This window comes from Glycine max, chromosome 16 (genome assembly GCF_000004515.6).
Source record: "Glycine max cultivar Williams 82 chromosome 16, Glycine_max_v4.0, whole genome shotgun sequence".
Lineage (NCBI taxonomy): Eukaryota > Viridiplantae > Streptophyta > Magnoliopsida > Fabales > Fabaceae > Glycine > Glycine max.
The window spans coordinates 10,435,252-10,449,318 of NC_038252.2; the positions used below are offsets into that span (position 1 = coordinate 10,435,252).

The window sequence follows — 14,067 nt, forward strand, 5'->3', positions numbered from 1 at the left end:
GCAACTTTGTAGTGCTAGTAACTCTCGTTTAACTTATGTAGTATGTTGCTTTTCCAATTGTTTTAGATACTTCTAGTTATGTTAGATGTTGGCACAAACAATCAAAAGCTACTTGAAGATCCCCTTTGTGAGTAGAATTCAATGGAAGTTGTACACACTTGATGGCCTAAGGCTATTGTGCAGATTTGTATTATTTTTAAAACATGTTTCTCTCAATGTTCATGTTTGATATTTTAGTATTGAATGATTGGCTAATCTTTTTTAATTGATAAAGATGTATGCCTCCATTGTGTTTACTTTCATTGTTAGTGCTTTAAGTTTCAATTCTCAAAAACCACAATTGTATTCATAATATATGATATAGTTCCCTCATGATTTTGACTCAACTTCGTCATCCAAATATTTATAATTTTTTATCATCAAATTCTTTGTCTTCATTTGTCTTCATTTATGTGGTTAACATCATAATACATATTTGCTTTATGAAATCCTCTTTTTGATTTTGTCATTTCACTGTATGCATGTGGTTCAATTGTGGTTAATTTTTTTTAAATAAAATATTTTTTTGAAATAAAAAACACATTCTAAGATGATTTTTTAAGAAAATGGTCTTAAAATCCTCAAAATATTTTAATTTTAAAAAAAAATACATTCTACGACGGTTCTCTGAAAAACTATTTTATAATCTTTACATTCTAAGATAGGTCTTAAAATCCTCAATATATTTTAATTTAAAATAAAATACATTCTAAGACGGTTCTCTGAAAAACCGTCTTAAAAATGTATCTTTCTAAGACGATTTTTAGCTAAGAATCATCTTAGGAGGGTATCTTTTTCTAAGATGGTTTTTTATGAAACTGTCATTCAAAGTCTTCACTTTTCACGATGTTACCTATGATGATGGTTAATAACCAACGTCAAATGTATTTTTTAATTGACGTAGAAAGTGTTTGTCCAATAGTAAACACTCTTTGGGTTTGCTTTGAAATCTTTGATACACTCATATATAGCTAGATAGTAGGGTTTAAACATTATGTTGTATGTTGTGTTCAACCTATTTTTTCCAATTCCAAGAGAAAGATTCTAGAATAAATTTTGATGCAGTTGTAGAGCACTCATATTATAACTTTTTCATTGAGTTAGAGCATGTTTGGTTTATCATCCAACTTATTGTGTTCAAATTCTGAGATAAAATCCAATAGTCCAACACAAATTGAATGCAAAGGGAAGGGTATAGATACTTTTGCAAAATTCCTTTTGCTACCAATATTTGTTTGCAATAGTAAATCAAGCATGCACTTAGTATATGAATCAAGCTCACGTTAGGAAAAGTCTTTGTGTTCAAATTTTATAGAGGTGTAATATGGTAAAGCTCTTTTCTATTCAAGGATGAATTATGTCAAACGGGCAAGGACCTGAGAAGTTGAAAACAATAGCTTTTCCATTGAAGCATCAAACAAGATCATCACTTCCAATGGTTAGTTCTGCAAGATAAGGGAACCAAACATCAATGATCCTCAACAATAGCTTATTAGAAAATGTCACAAAGAGATGGATGTTTCTGAGTGTGTTCATAATCTAAGACTTCTTCTTGGAGTGACTCAACACATGCAGGTTCATAAACACCCACAGTTAGTGTCAATGTTATGTACTTTTTGACTTTACTAAAGTACATAATATCCACAATGATCAACTATCGTTGATCACAATTCCATATCAATACAGCTGTATATCGATCAGGACATTAATTTTATAGAAGGAAGAATATCCTAACCATCTCAATACATGCCCGAGTCTCTTAGTTTTGCGGTCCCATTCCAATGCTAACTCCTAAATTAGTTTTTTGTTTTCCAAATTGATTAAAAAATTTGGGACTTTTTTAATGTACTTGCATTTATGGGTATTCTATCAACATATTAAGATTAATGTGGCACAAATTCATCAATATTTCTCTATTTGGACTTTGGTTTTCTAATTCAATATGGGTGAAAGATAGTTCACTTATTGTTTTACAATAATATTGAGCCTAAATTGTTGAAGTTACTATGAATATACACCTTCATAGGCTTGAATTTACTTATGAAGAATAGATATGTGTAGGCAGGGCAATAAATGCAACAACCGAATTTTGAACATCAGATTTTTTTTTCTGTTGAAATCAAATCAAATTAAATTAAATGCAAAATAATAATAAAATCAGACCCCTAAAAATGAACCACCCAAAATTAATATCAAAATACAATAATTTCATGAAACTGATATCGAAAGAATTGAATCGAACAAACATTTGTTCTACAATTATTCTGCTACGCTAGAGCTATATAGTATATACTAAAGCTGAAATTCTTAGATCCACAAGGAGAGCCACGGCCACAACTAGGGAAAATGGGAAATTAGAGTCTCATTTATAAAATTAATTTTACATGCATATGGCTTCTAGATTCAAGGGAATTGAATAAAAGCTTAAAACAACGGCGGGAGATAGGACTTCAGAGAGTATGAGGAAAGAAAAATATATGATCAGAATATTCTAGGAAGGATAAAAAGCACTGGTACTTTTTGTTGTCTTGGTGAATTGAAAAAAGAAACAAATCAAGCCATGAATGTCATAATCCAAAATTCAAATAGCTATTTTTTAAACTAATCGGCCTCAAAACAACTTGTCATATCCAAATAACTTATTGTGCCTTTTATGCTTATGTTCAACAAGATATTTTAGTTAGTTTTTTGTTTTTGTTTACCAGCTGAAAAACTTGTTTGATTGTTTGGTAAACAAGTTTTTGTACTAGCATCTAATGGTTTTTGAAATGCTACTTGAAGTTGTATTTTTTAAATTGTTAGCTTCTAACTTCTACCTTTTTATATTTTCTTTCATTTTTATACTCAATACATTTATTTAATTTCCTTATTACCTTCTAATAATAAATTATGATTTTATTATTTTTTTTATTTTTATTTTTCAACTATTTTAACGGTTAGTTTTACGAACATTTATAATTTAATAAGTTAAATTTTTAATTTTCAGCTATTAACTTCTAACTAACTTTTCAGCTAATTTTGTTCAGCATAATCTAACAAAATCAGAACTGAGAGTCAATCCCTTCCACTCCATTGTCATCATTCAAACATAAATCTTTATTAGATTGGATGTTGATAAGAGAACTCTCATCACAGTAAATTATTATATTATACTCAATAAAGCATCTACATCCATCTATATATGTGCATGTATAAAATTTTCCATTGTAAAAAAATTAAAAAAAAAATTGCATTACCAATTCTTCCATCTTTTAAATTTCTCGCAGACAGTACTACAATGAATTAATAATACCCAGCAACTTTCTAGGGTGACACACTTTAATTTCATCTTTATATTTGTCTATAGCATTTTCCCGAGCAACAAGAGGAAACCAATCTTAATTTAAGGTATTACCCAAATATTTTTTGAACAATAAAGGCATGCTCTACTATGATTATCACTACTACAAAATCACCTTTTAAGTCGGTTCTATACAACATTCTAAGACGGTTTTGAACCGTCTTAGAATGCAATGTCGTAATATGGTATTACGCTTACAACGACAATTGTTGAACCATCATAAATAGTTATATTTTCTAAGACGATTATTTAATAATCATCTTTGAACGTTCCATTTTCAAAGGTGGTTTCAGTTGGATAGTCGTCTCAGTAACTATTATTTTCTACAACGGTTATGTTAACAACCGTCTTAGAATCGAATAGATACTAAGGCGGTTTTCAGCCCACCCATCTTAAAATGTTGTCTGCAACATGCAAAATCTAAGACGGTTATTAAGTAATTGTCTTAGAAAATGCAACATTCTAAATTGGTTAAATATGAACCGTTGTAGTATGCTTTAAAATAATTTTTTGAGCTTGATTTTCTACAATGATTATTCTTATAGAGGACACATGAATCATGTCTATGCATCACATTGAGTATACCCTGATTCACTTATAGAGGAAACAAAGCATAAGAAATTCACTTATAGAGGAAACAAAGAAAGAAAATCAAAACATGGGAACAATAGAAGAGTAACTTTAAGGAGCTTGCTCACTTATTCCTGCGCAAATCCTCAAAAGGCAACCCCTTCCCCTCCAAAAAAAAAACCTTATGTCTAACAACTCACATGAAAGTCAACAAAACAACTCTACAAGATTGGAACGAAGAAACTTGTGACAAAAACTTTCACTTAATCCATAAACACCAAAACAAGTAACAACTATTTTTACACACACAAGGATCCTTAAAGTTTACTCCACTTTTTCCAGCCAAAGCATCTAAAATAATTAGACAACAAGGATTCAAGAAAAACACTTCCAAATTCCAATTGCTTTACAAAAATGCCAGAAGGGCATTTCCAGAGCTTCAAAGCAGCTCCAAAAAATAAAGGATGACTTTGTCTCTGAGCACCAATAAACATAACACAGCCAGCAGGAGAAATTCAAACTAGTTACATAAGGCCTAAGAATCTATAAAGCATCATTTGTATCAACCCTATTAAGCACCTTGGTCCAAACAAAAGTATGTTCCTTAATAGGGGCATTGCCTAGCAAATAACTTAGATATATTGAAATTTTAAACAAATGGATTATGAAACAGAATTTGAAAGAAAAGTTAACATGACAGGTATAGAAAACATGAATAGAAGGATCAAATATTTTTAAATTTCAACAATAAGTTCCAAATGAATCATCATTATCATCAAGATCCTGAAGCTTAAGAAATTAATAATTTTATACTAAGTTATTGACATACTTCTGCAACACTTTCAAGATTTGCTGAGTCTAATCCCTTTGGATTTCCAAATGCATCCAATTCAAGTTACCCTGCACAAATTTGTGGCAATTTCATAAATCCATAAAAAGTATAATTGTATAGAAAATAATTCAAATTTTTAGAGTATACTGTATCAGTAGTTAGTTCAGTGCCAGGTTCAGGTATGCTGAGCTGGCAAAAGTCTGTTGTATCAAGTTAGTTAAGTTATTGTTGTAGTCAATTAGTTGGGTTTCTAACTAAACTAAGTGTAAGTATAAAGAGGAAAACTCTGTATCTCTGAATGTAATGAATTATACTAAAACTCGATCTTCAGGCTCCATCAACCAAATTTATCAAAAAAAATTAGTTAAGTTAAAGTTAGAAGTTAGTTAAGTTATTGTTGTAGTCTTGTGATTCCTTATCCTCCAAATTGGCAATGAATCCAACCCCACAAGTTCCTTTTTATGATATTATCTTCATCTCTATGCAAATTCCTTCATGAAGAAAGCAATGGAGAACAAGAAAATGCAATACTTATAGAAGAGAAAGTGAAAAGATGTTTAAAGAAATTTGATCTCCAGCTCTTATAGTTTTTTCCCTAAAATTCTCAACTTCTCATTTTCATTAAAATCTTCACAAATTCATTTGGTTAATTTGTTTTTAAAAAATCTATTAAAAACTCATTAACCACTGCATCAAAGTTCATTAAAAAAAAACTTAAAATTTCTTCCTTTTCATATCCTAATCTCACATTCTACACTTTCTAAGCATTCTTGCTGGACATGCCGCATTAATTAAGTGTTTCCTTATAACCTAGATAGCACCTTTGTGAAAGTCTTAATAATCCATAACTATTTGAATATTCCTATTTGCTTGATAAGAAGAAGCACTATGAAAGCTATTTGATTTTTCTTTGTAACTAAACCAAACTTTCCAATTAGGTACTTGTTATTAATAATTTTTACATTATTTTCAGCTACTTTATTTATAACTTACTCTAATGTACTATAATCATTAGTATTTTTTTTCTTTAAATTTATCAAAAATACTATTATCAAATACGTATTCCTCCCTATTCTTAGAACTGCATTTATATAATATTTTGGTCAACTTTATAAGCTACTTTATCATATTGCATGCCCAATGATATAATTGTGTCAAACAAACAAAAAAGTTTAATGGCTACTAAATACTAATTGGTGATATATGTGGATATTCCTTTCTTTTTGCTTTCTCGGAAGGAAAGTGATCAAATTTGAAAAAATAAAAATAAAAATAAAAATCATTTTCTTATACTCTGCAAAAATATTAAAAAATATTAGAAGTGTGGATATCCAATGAAATTAGAATGGATGGCCCATTTGGGTATAGATAAATTATATTAATATATGTGTCTTATTAAAAATTATAAAAAATATTTTTTAACGGTGTAGTAAATCAGGTTAGTGATTAATTTGTTTATGTCGTATAAATTATTTGTATTTTCTTTACAAAAAATATTTGCATTTTTAACATGGAGTATCATGTATCTTATCAATTTTAATACTCGATTGACTTAATCAAGTTACATAGTATTAGTAGCTTCAATGGCTGTATATTTTCTCAGACAATGAAACTTCAGTTGGCAATTTTTGACTCAAAAATTTATAAAATCATATCAGTCATCATTGGTGATCATAATAATTGAGGGCATACTTCCAATTAAATGCCAAGGAAAAAAATAAGTGTGAAAATTATCAACATACCTCGATCCTTGGAGTCAAAATCCATGGGGTTTCCAAACTCACATGATCCTTTTGCTACGACTCAGAAGATACCGCAGTCATTGATAAAGTCCTCACTGCAACCTTGACTACACTAACCACACTAAGTTGTCTCTTCTCAGGACTCAAACAATGACTATCATCATTTTTATTGTTGTCTTCTATTTGAACTCCCACAAAGTATGCAACCTGAACAAACAGAGGATTCAGTAATTGTCAGTATAATTAGTAGAATATTTTCCAAATAACTAAGATAGAATTGCGAATATTTATTAAGTCATCAACTACAATGTCTGCTACTACTCTTCATCATAAGACTCTCATCTCAACCATCAGATTACATCAATTCAATAGCCAACTGTAAAACAATGTTAAATTTATCTACATCTTCAGAACAGTCAAAATCAGAAATAGAGAAAAACACTACATAGGTTGGGGTCCATTTTTTCCAATCCTCTGTTAACCACAAACTTGTTGGCTATTTTAGCTTAAGAGTGGAGAGAGTCCCTTATAGTGATGGGAAAGGTTAATGTTATTATCATACTCCCCTATATTTAATAGTACTTATTTCATCAAATAACAGGTCGCATCACACTTCAGAAACACGAACACACACCTTTTCACAAGACAATAATAATTAAAAAAAACTAAGCTACAGATTACATTTGAAGTACTATGAACTATGGGAGAATATTAATAGTACTATGAACTGTGGGAGAATATTAATAAGTTCATTTGAAGTTGATCTAATTTATACAAGGTAACGACTTTAAAACCTGTCAAATTCAAGAAGGCGTCACTAGCATAAACAATAGCCATGTCTGGTAAATGCGGATTAGTTCTACATGGAAACTCAAAATCATACAAACAACAAATTAAGGGTCTACAAAAAAGCATAAAGCTTGCGGTCAAGTAATAACAAAACTAGACATTTCCAATAACTCACAATACAAAGCTTTGTTTGATTCTACCAAGAGAAATAATCAAGGATGTGCTTAAAAGACCCACGTCAGGAATGCTGGACCTCTTTCTACACACCAATCTCCTTGTGGCCTCACTGTAATGGGTTAGCACAGAAAATATACAGTCCATGGCAGTAACAACACTTCGCTTCTCATCATCACTCGCCTCACACGGCTCTTATCTCTCCACTTCTGCATCTCACAAAGCTAAAAAATCAGTAGAACCCAAACACTAGGACAATTACTGGGAGACCAAAAGGAACTATTACAATTCTGCATCAAATATCAAGTTTAAAATACATTTTAACTTTTTTTTATTTAGCACAACCTAACATGATCAAAAAGCACATGCATCTATGTTGTCCTAAAATTATTTTTAATTATGCGACTAATTTAATTATTAGGGTTGGTGAAGCAATGCTTCAGTACAAAGCACTCACTTGACATGCATGAAAAAGTAAAGAAAAGGAAGGAAAAAAAAAAAGCAAAACAAAGAAATAAACCTCTGACATCATGTTCGAGCAATTGCTCCAATGAACAAATGTGATCATCTCCACCAACGAATCCACGCACACTTCCTTCCGACAGCACCCGAACCCGAAATCCCTCACTTCAGACCCTTCCTTTTTTTGAAGTGGTACCTGTACGACAACAAAGTGCACGACGGCGCCACCGTCGCTGCTGAAAACAGGGGAAACACGAAAAAGCATCCAAAATGGGGTACGACAGATAACCTTCTTCGATGACGATTCTTCTTCGGCTTCTCGCAGTTGTTCCCAATCCCATGTGAACTCGCGCTACTGCTGCTGCTTCTTCTTCTTGCTCTGCTTCCGGTGAATTATGGAGTCATGAAAACGACGACGTTTAATGCTGTGAGAAGGAGGAGGAGGAGGAGAATATCTGAAGGATAGCCATTAACTGGTGTTTGAATTATTGAATGGAAAATGAAAGGGTGAGTGGGGTGCGGCACGGGATGCTTGACATACCCATTAAAAATTGATTGAAACCTCTACTCTTCTTGAATCTTACACATTACAAATTTCTTTTATGAATCCTACGATTACATTTTTCTTTTGCTTTTCTTTTGGATAAGGAGAAGGGATGGTTTCCTTGTCAATCGATTCATCGCACATTATTAGATAGACAGCTGTCTTCTTAACCAGCAATCCATGCTCAAAAGTCACACAAATTTGCACCTCGTCTCCAGGTCCCAAATGTGATATTATGCCCTGCCAGTCTTCATCGTTAAAGGAAATTACTGTGTCTCGCTTGAATATTTGGATGGTGCCCTTTGTGTAATTAACCATTGATACACTAATAAGACATTCAATTGCAGTGTCTTCAGGGGTTGATAAATAAACAACACACAAAGTCATTCCCTTCATGTGAAAATCGTCGGGAACAGTGAAATACACTGAATGTCCATCTTCCATATGGGCCAACCAATAAGGATAATTATCACTAGGGAGAAAAACATCACTAACCGCACTGGTTGCCAATCCCTGTAGCATGAGCAAATTAGCTTGGTCATTTATGTAATTGTATTGTTGGAATGGACTCCTACAATCATTATTTTGTCGTTCCAAGGCATTTTTAAGAAAATAACAATGTAATGCATAAACTAAAACATATTTCTGGTAATTAATTCAGATAAATTTGGTTAATAGATTTATTATGTATGAATCAATACTTAACAGCATATCGTTAGGATGCATTTCTGTTAGTCATACAGGTCTTTCAACTTATTATTCAATGGGAGTATAATAAACATGAAGCATGCATAGCAGGAAGAAAATGGTAATCAATTTCCTTGGGCTTCTTCATATGAGCATGATCACTTGACTTGTTGAGTATTAAAATCAGGTATTTTTAAATGAAGCGGTGTGATTATAGAAGGAAAAGGTGTTAAAAACAGGTGAATATTGACGTTTCATCCTAAAGATATCTCATGTTCTCTTAATATATAGCTAAAATGAATAGAAAAGGTAAGAAGACAAAGCTAAAGAGAAGGAACCTCAGATATGCTTCTGCTTAGGGTATTGAAGAATTCTTGATAACTTCCAATTCCAATCGAATAAGAGCTCAAATAATGCTTTGGAATTTGTGATGCATATGATGCTATTTCCAATTCTCGGTAACTTCCATATTCCTCATCCTGAATTGTTCTTAATTCTTCAGATAGTTGAAACCCCGTGTCACATTGCACCGAAACAGTTAGAAGATTTAAAAGGCTGCTAAGAATTGGTACTAGATCACCCAAATTATTATTATGCATATCCATGGAAATTAAAGATGATGAAGTGCCACTAAATGAACGAATACGAGATACGGGATTCATTGTTGGTGACATCCAAGACAAAATGATAGAAGGAAAAACATTACGTGATAATCCTTCATATCCACATAGGGAGATATATTCAATGCTTTTTAATCTTACAATTGAAAAGGACACTTGTTTCACAGCTGTATTTTTAGCAATTAGAGTAGTCAAGTATTCCATCTGCACTATATCTTCTTCCAATTTGTCAATCTTCGAACAACCGGATAGGATGAGAGTTTCCAAAGATTTCAACTTATATATCTCTCTTGGGAGATTGCTTAGGCTTGTACAGTCCTTCAAATTTATCAACAGAAGATTTTGGAGATCTCCAATGGACTGGTGTACCTTGCACAAACTTGGACAATCTTTGAGAATGAGCTTTTCAAGACTTGGTAAATTTGAAAAGTCAGGGGTTTCTGTCAAGTACTTAGAATGACTAAGATTGAGGATTTTCAGCCACGGCAAAACCTACAATGAAATTTTTTTTTTGACAAAAAAATAGACAAGAAAATAAAAAATGAAACAGTGGTAAGTGGCAACAATTACTTGTGTAGTTTAGCTCAGTTTTAAAAGAAATTGTCATGTATATAATATATACCTGGGGTTCTTTCCAGACTAGTCTAAGATTGCTGTGTTTTAAATCAATCGCAATTACACCTCCAAGAAAAAAGTTTTTAGGCATGTATTTTAAAGGAAATCTTTTCCAATAGATCCATCTCAGATGCTTAGGAAGATACCCATAATCTCCAGTGAGTTCTACATGCTCAAGTTGCAATAGTCTCAATTGATCCATTGTCTTAAAAGCATAAGCTTTGAAGCAATCTCTGCTGCTTGAATGCAATTTCAGAGCCAATCCCTCAATAGCTTTTGTCCCCTAGGAAGATAAGAGCAAATAAATAATATATTTGGAAATCTCTTTTGTTAGCTCACTAAAAGGTGAAACTTAAAAGCAAACACTTTTTTCAAAACTGTATATAAAAAATGTATACTTACAGTATTCTTTGTCAATACATTAAGTGAATCCTCTTGAAACCACAATCGACTGCGCTTCCCAGGTTTCTTTGTTGAACTTTCACGAATTATCTCTCTATCCATGTCTCGTATTAATGGATGCATTTCAAGTTTGTTGTTCTTTGCAACTTTTACGAGGCTACGCTCCATGAGAACTGTTATTCCAATATCAGCATGTAGTCCACAGCCATTTAGTATCTCTGTAACATAGGCTCTATCTTTACCAATAAAGAAACAACAAATATCAAGAAATATATCCTTTTCCATGTGATCACCTAAGCCATTATAGCTTATCCTTAATTTCTCTTGAACTTGATCATTGGGAATTATTTTTAGTTTTGACAATACACTTTCCCACTCTTTCTTCCTCCTCTCACTTAAATAAGAACCAATGACTTCAAGAGCTAGCGGTAGTCCTCCACAATAAGCAACTACATTTCTTGCAAGTTCATCGAACTCTTCTGTTGGTTTTGCTTCTCCAAAAGCATGCCAACTAAAAAGCTCAAGGGACTTATTTTCGTCCATTTCCTCCATTTTATAAACAAAATCAACTTTAAGTTTGTGAAGTAGGCGTACATCTCTAGTTGTAATGATTACTATACTTCCTTGACCAAACCATTTACGATTTCCGCATAGGACTTTTAACTGGCCAAACTCAATAACATCATCAAGTACAATGAGTGCCTTTCTTCTAGAAAGTTTGCTCTCAATCATAGCTCTTCCTATCCCAACGCTTTGTATGTTCACCTTTGTTTTAAGGACATTTGAAAGAAGTTGTTCTTGCAAATGAAGATGCCCTCTTCTATCTGTTTCACAAACTTCTCGAATATCTTCAATGAAACATCTACCCATGAATCTACGATGAATTCGATTGTAGATGGCTTTGGCTGTGGTAGTTTTACCCAATCCTCCCATTCCCCATATCCCTACGATACAAACTTTGGTTGACTGATTTTCAATATATCCAATCACTTCTTGCACATGGGATTCTAATCCAACAGGAAATTCAGTCATATGCATGAATGTGTTGTCTAGTTTTGTGAGAACATCTTCAGCAATTTCCTTCACTAATTGAGCCTCGTTCCTTCAAGTTCGGTAATAATTATAAGACTGTTAGAATAGTTATTAAAGATATATGTTTGTAATTCCATAATATTTTATTTTTTGGTTTATAAAATAGGATTTAATAAATAAGTTGATTTTGGAATAAGTTAGTTTTAATGGATTAATTCATTGGATGATTAGAATAATTTGATTCAGAAGAAAATTATTCTATTTTCTTCACATTTTTTTTCTCCTTTTGTTTATTATAATTTTCTGCCACATAACCTACAGTGGTCATGTATTATAAAATACACAGGCTTAAAAATAAAACTTTACAAATTTTCTTTTGTCCCTACATTTTTTTATCACAACCACCCATATGTGTTGTTTACCGAATGATGACATCTCAAGTTAACAAAATCAAAAGTAATAATAGAGATCAAATACAAAATAAAAAAGATTTTCATAGACCAAAAGTAGAAAAATTTTATCATGAACCAAATATAAAATTTGTAAATTTTTCAACGATTTAAAACATATTTAAGAAAAAAAATGTAAAAGAAAAAAATTATATGCAAAATTGAAATTAGGATAATAGTGTGGATTTTCTAAAATAGAAAATCAAAATCGTGAATTAGGAATTAAAAGTCAACAAAAAATACAATTTAACAAAAAAAGTTACAATCTTAAAATTATGAACTATTATATGATAGAACAATTAATTATTGACCGACTTAAATGATAACATTAAAAAAAAAAAAGAGTAATAGACACCAAAGTAAACAATTAAAAACAAAAAAAAAAAACAATTTTATAAAGCCAAAAAAGTTATTGAATGATGTACCTGTTATTGCTCACATCCCAACCCGAGAAGTTTGCAGCTTCGGTGAGTACCGTGCGCCACCTCGACAACACAGATTTTCCCCACAATCCTTGAAATGCTTTCAAATTTTTCCCAAAAGCACCCCGCTGATGACGTATATGGGAGGGATCAACATCGTAAAATATGGGCAAAACTATGTGGCCATAAGTTCTGTGGCATTCAATGATTTTTTCCAACTCTTTAAGACACCAAGAAGACGCAGGGTAGTTTGTGGAGAAAACAACTACACATATCCGACATCCTTCTATGGTTCGTAATAATCCTTCGTTTAGTTCCTCTCCCTTTGGATAATTCATTTCGTCAAGGAAAGTATTGACTCCAGCATTTGAGAGGGCAGAATAGAGATGAGAAACGAAATTCCAGCGAAGGAGTTGAAGTCAACTATGCAATAATGCAAAATACAGATAGATGATCTTTATTCTTTAGTGCCACACTACCACCAAAGCAAGTGCTGACTTTAAAGGATAAATCATAATACTTGAATGTTTTGGATGTTTAATAATTATCTAATTTTTATGTTTGTTTTTTAATAATTTTTTTATATTGAGTTTCTAATGAAACAATAATTTTATTTTTGACCATTGATATTTTATTTTAGACCATGACGAATTAATGAATTTTATTTTAGTCTCAACTAATAATAAATGGAAAAAAAATTATCAGAAATAAATTTAAAATTTATTAATTTATTAAGAGTTAAAAGAAAGGGTTAAAGACCAAAAACAAAATGATCGTTTTATTAGGGACTTAACATAAAACAAAAATTTATTAGGTCACAAACGCAAAAATCGACTATTTGTTAAGAATAAAAAATATATTAAACTAGAACATAATATTTGTTTGTTTTTCTATTGGAGACCCTCAGATAAGGATGGCAAAGTGACCTCGACCTTACAAGTCTGCACAAAAATATTTGCAAGTGCGAAGGTAATTATCTGCATCTTGAGGCTCCAGGTAATAGAGTGGGTATTTACTTGTAAATTTGTATGGGTATGAATGTAGATATGGGTGTAACATCTCATTTTTAGTAAAATAAATTAAAAAAGATTTTATTTAAAAATAAATAGAGTTATAAAAAAATAATGAGATTTTTGTAATTAAATAAATAAGGAAAAATAGTTTTATTGACTAAAATAATGTTTTTAGGTATATAAAATAAATATGTGTTTTTAGAAAATAAAAAAATATTTTATTTATTCATTTGATAAAGAGTAAAATAGAGTTCCTTTTTATAAAATAAAAATAAAAATAAAGTAAATAATATAAATTGAGAATATCCTATCTATAAATAGAGATTTTTTACATT

The 14,067-nt window shown here is 31.3% G+C and overlaps 1 protein-coding gene across 10 annotated transcripts; it reads right to left on the bottom strand.

Moving 5' to 3' along the window:
* Positions 1 to 4,652: 4,652 nt before the first annotated feature.
* LOC100812634 (disease resistance protein RPV1) lies at positions 4,653 to 13,222 on the bottom strand. 10 transcript variants are annotated; one of them, XM_041010442.1, is made up of 7 exons: positions 12,723 to 13,222; positions 10,817 to 11,918; positions 10,422 to 10,697; positions 9,518 to 10,291; positions 7,488 to 9,005; positions 7,318 to 7,382; positions 6,652 to 6,730 (listed from the first exon to the last, which is right to left on the bottom strand). In XM_041010442.1, exons 1-5 carry the CDS (start codon positions 13,055 to 13,057, stop codon positions 8,529 to 8,531), a joined length of 2,964 nt encoding a protein of 987 aa, XP_040866376.1. In that variant the 5' UTR covers positions 13,058 to 13,222; the 3' UTR covers positions 6,652 to 6,730; positions 7,318 to 7,382; positions 7,488 to 8,528. The 10 variants fall into 10 exon arrangements, with proteins under 10 accessions (XP_040866381.1, XP_040866374.1, XP_040866379.1 ...); XM_014769254.3 differs by having other exon boundaries at positions 6,712 to 6,730; positions 7,318 to 8,144; positions 8,238 to 9,005; XM_041010444.1 differs by having other exon boundaries at positions 6,713 to 6,730; positions 7,318 to 7,710; positions 8,007 to 9,005.
* Between the last annotated feature and the right edge of the window lie 845 nt (positions 13,223 to 14,067).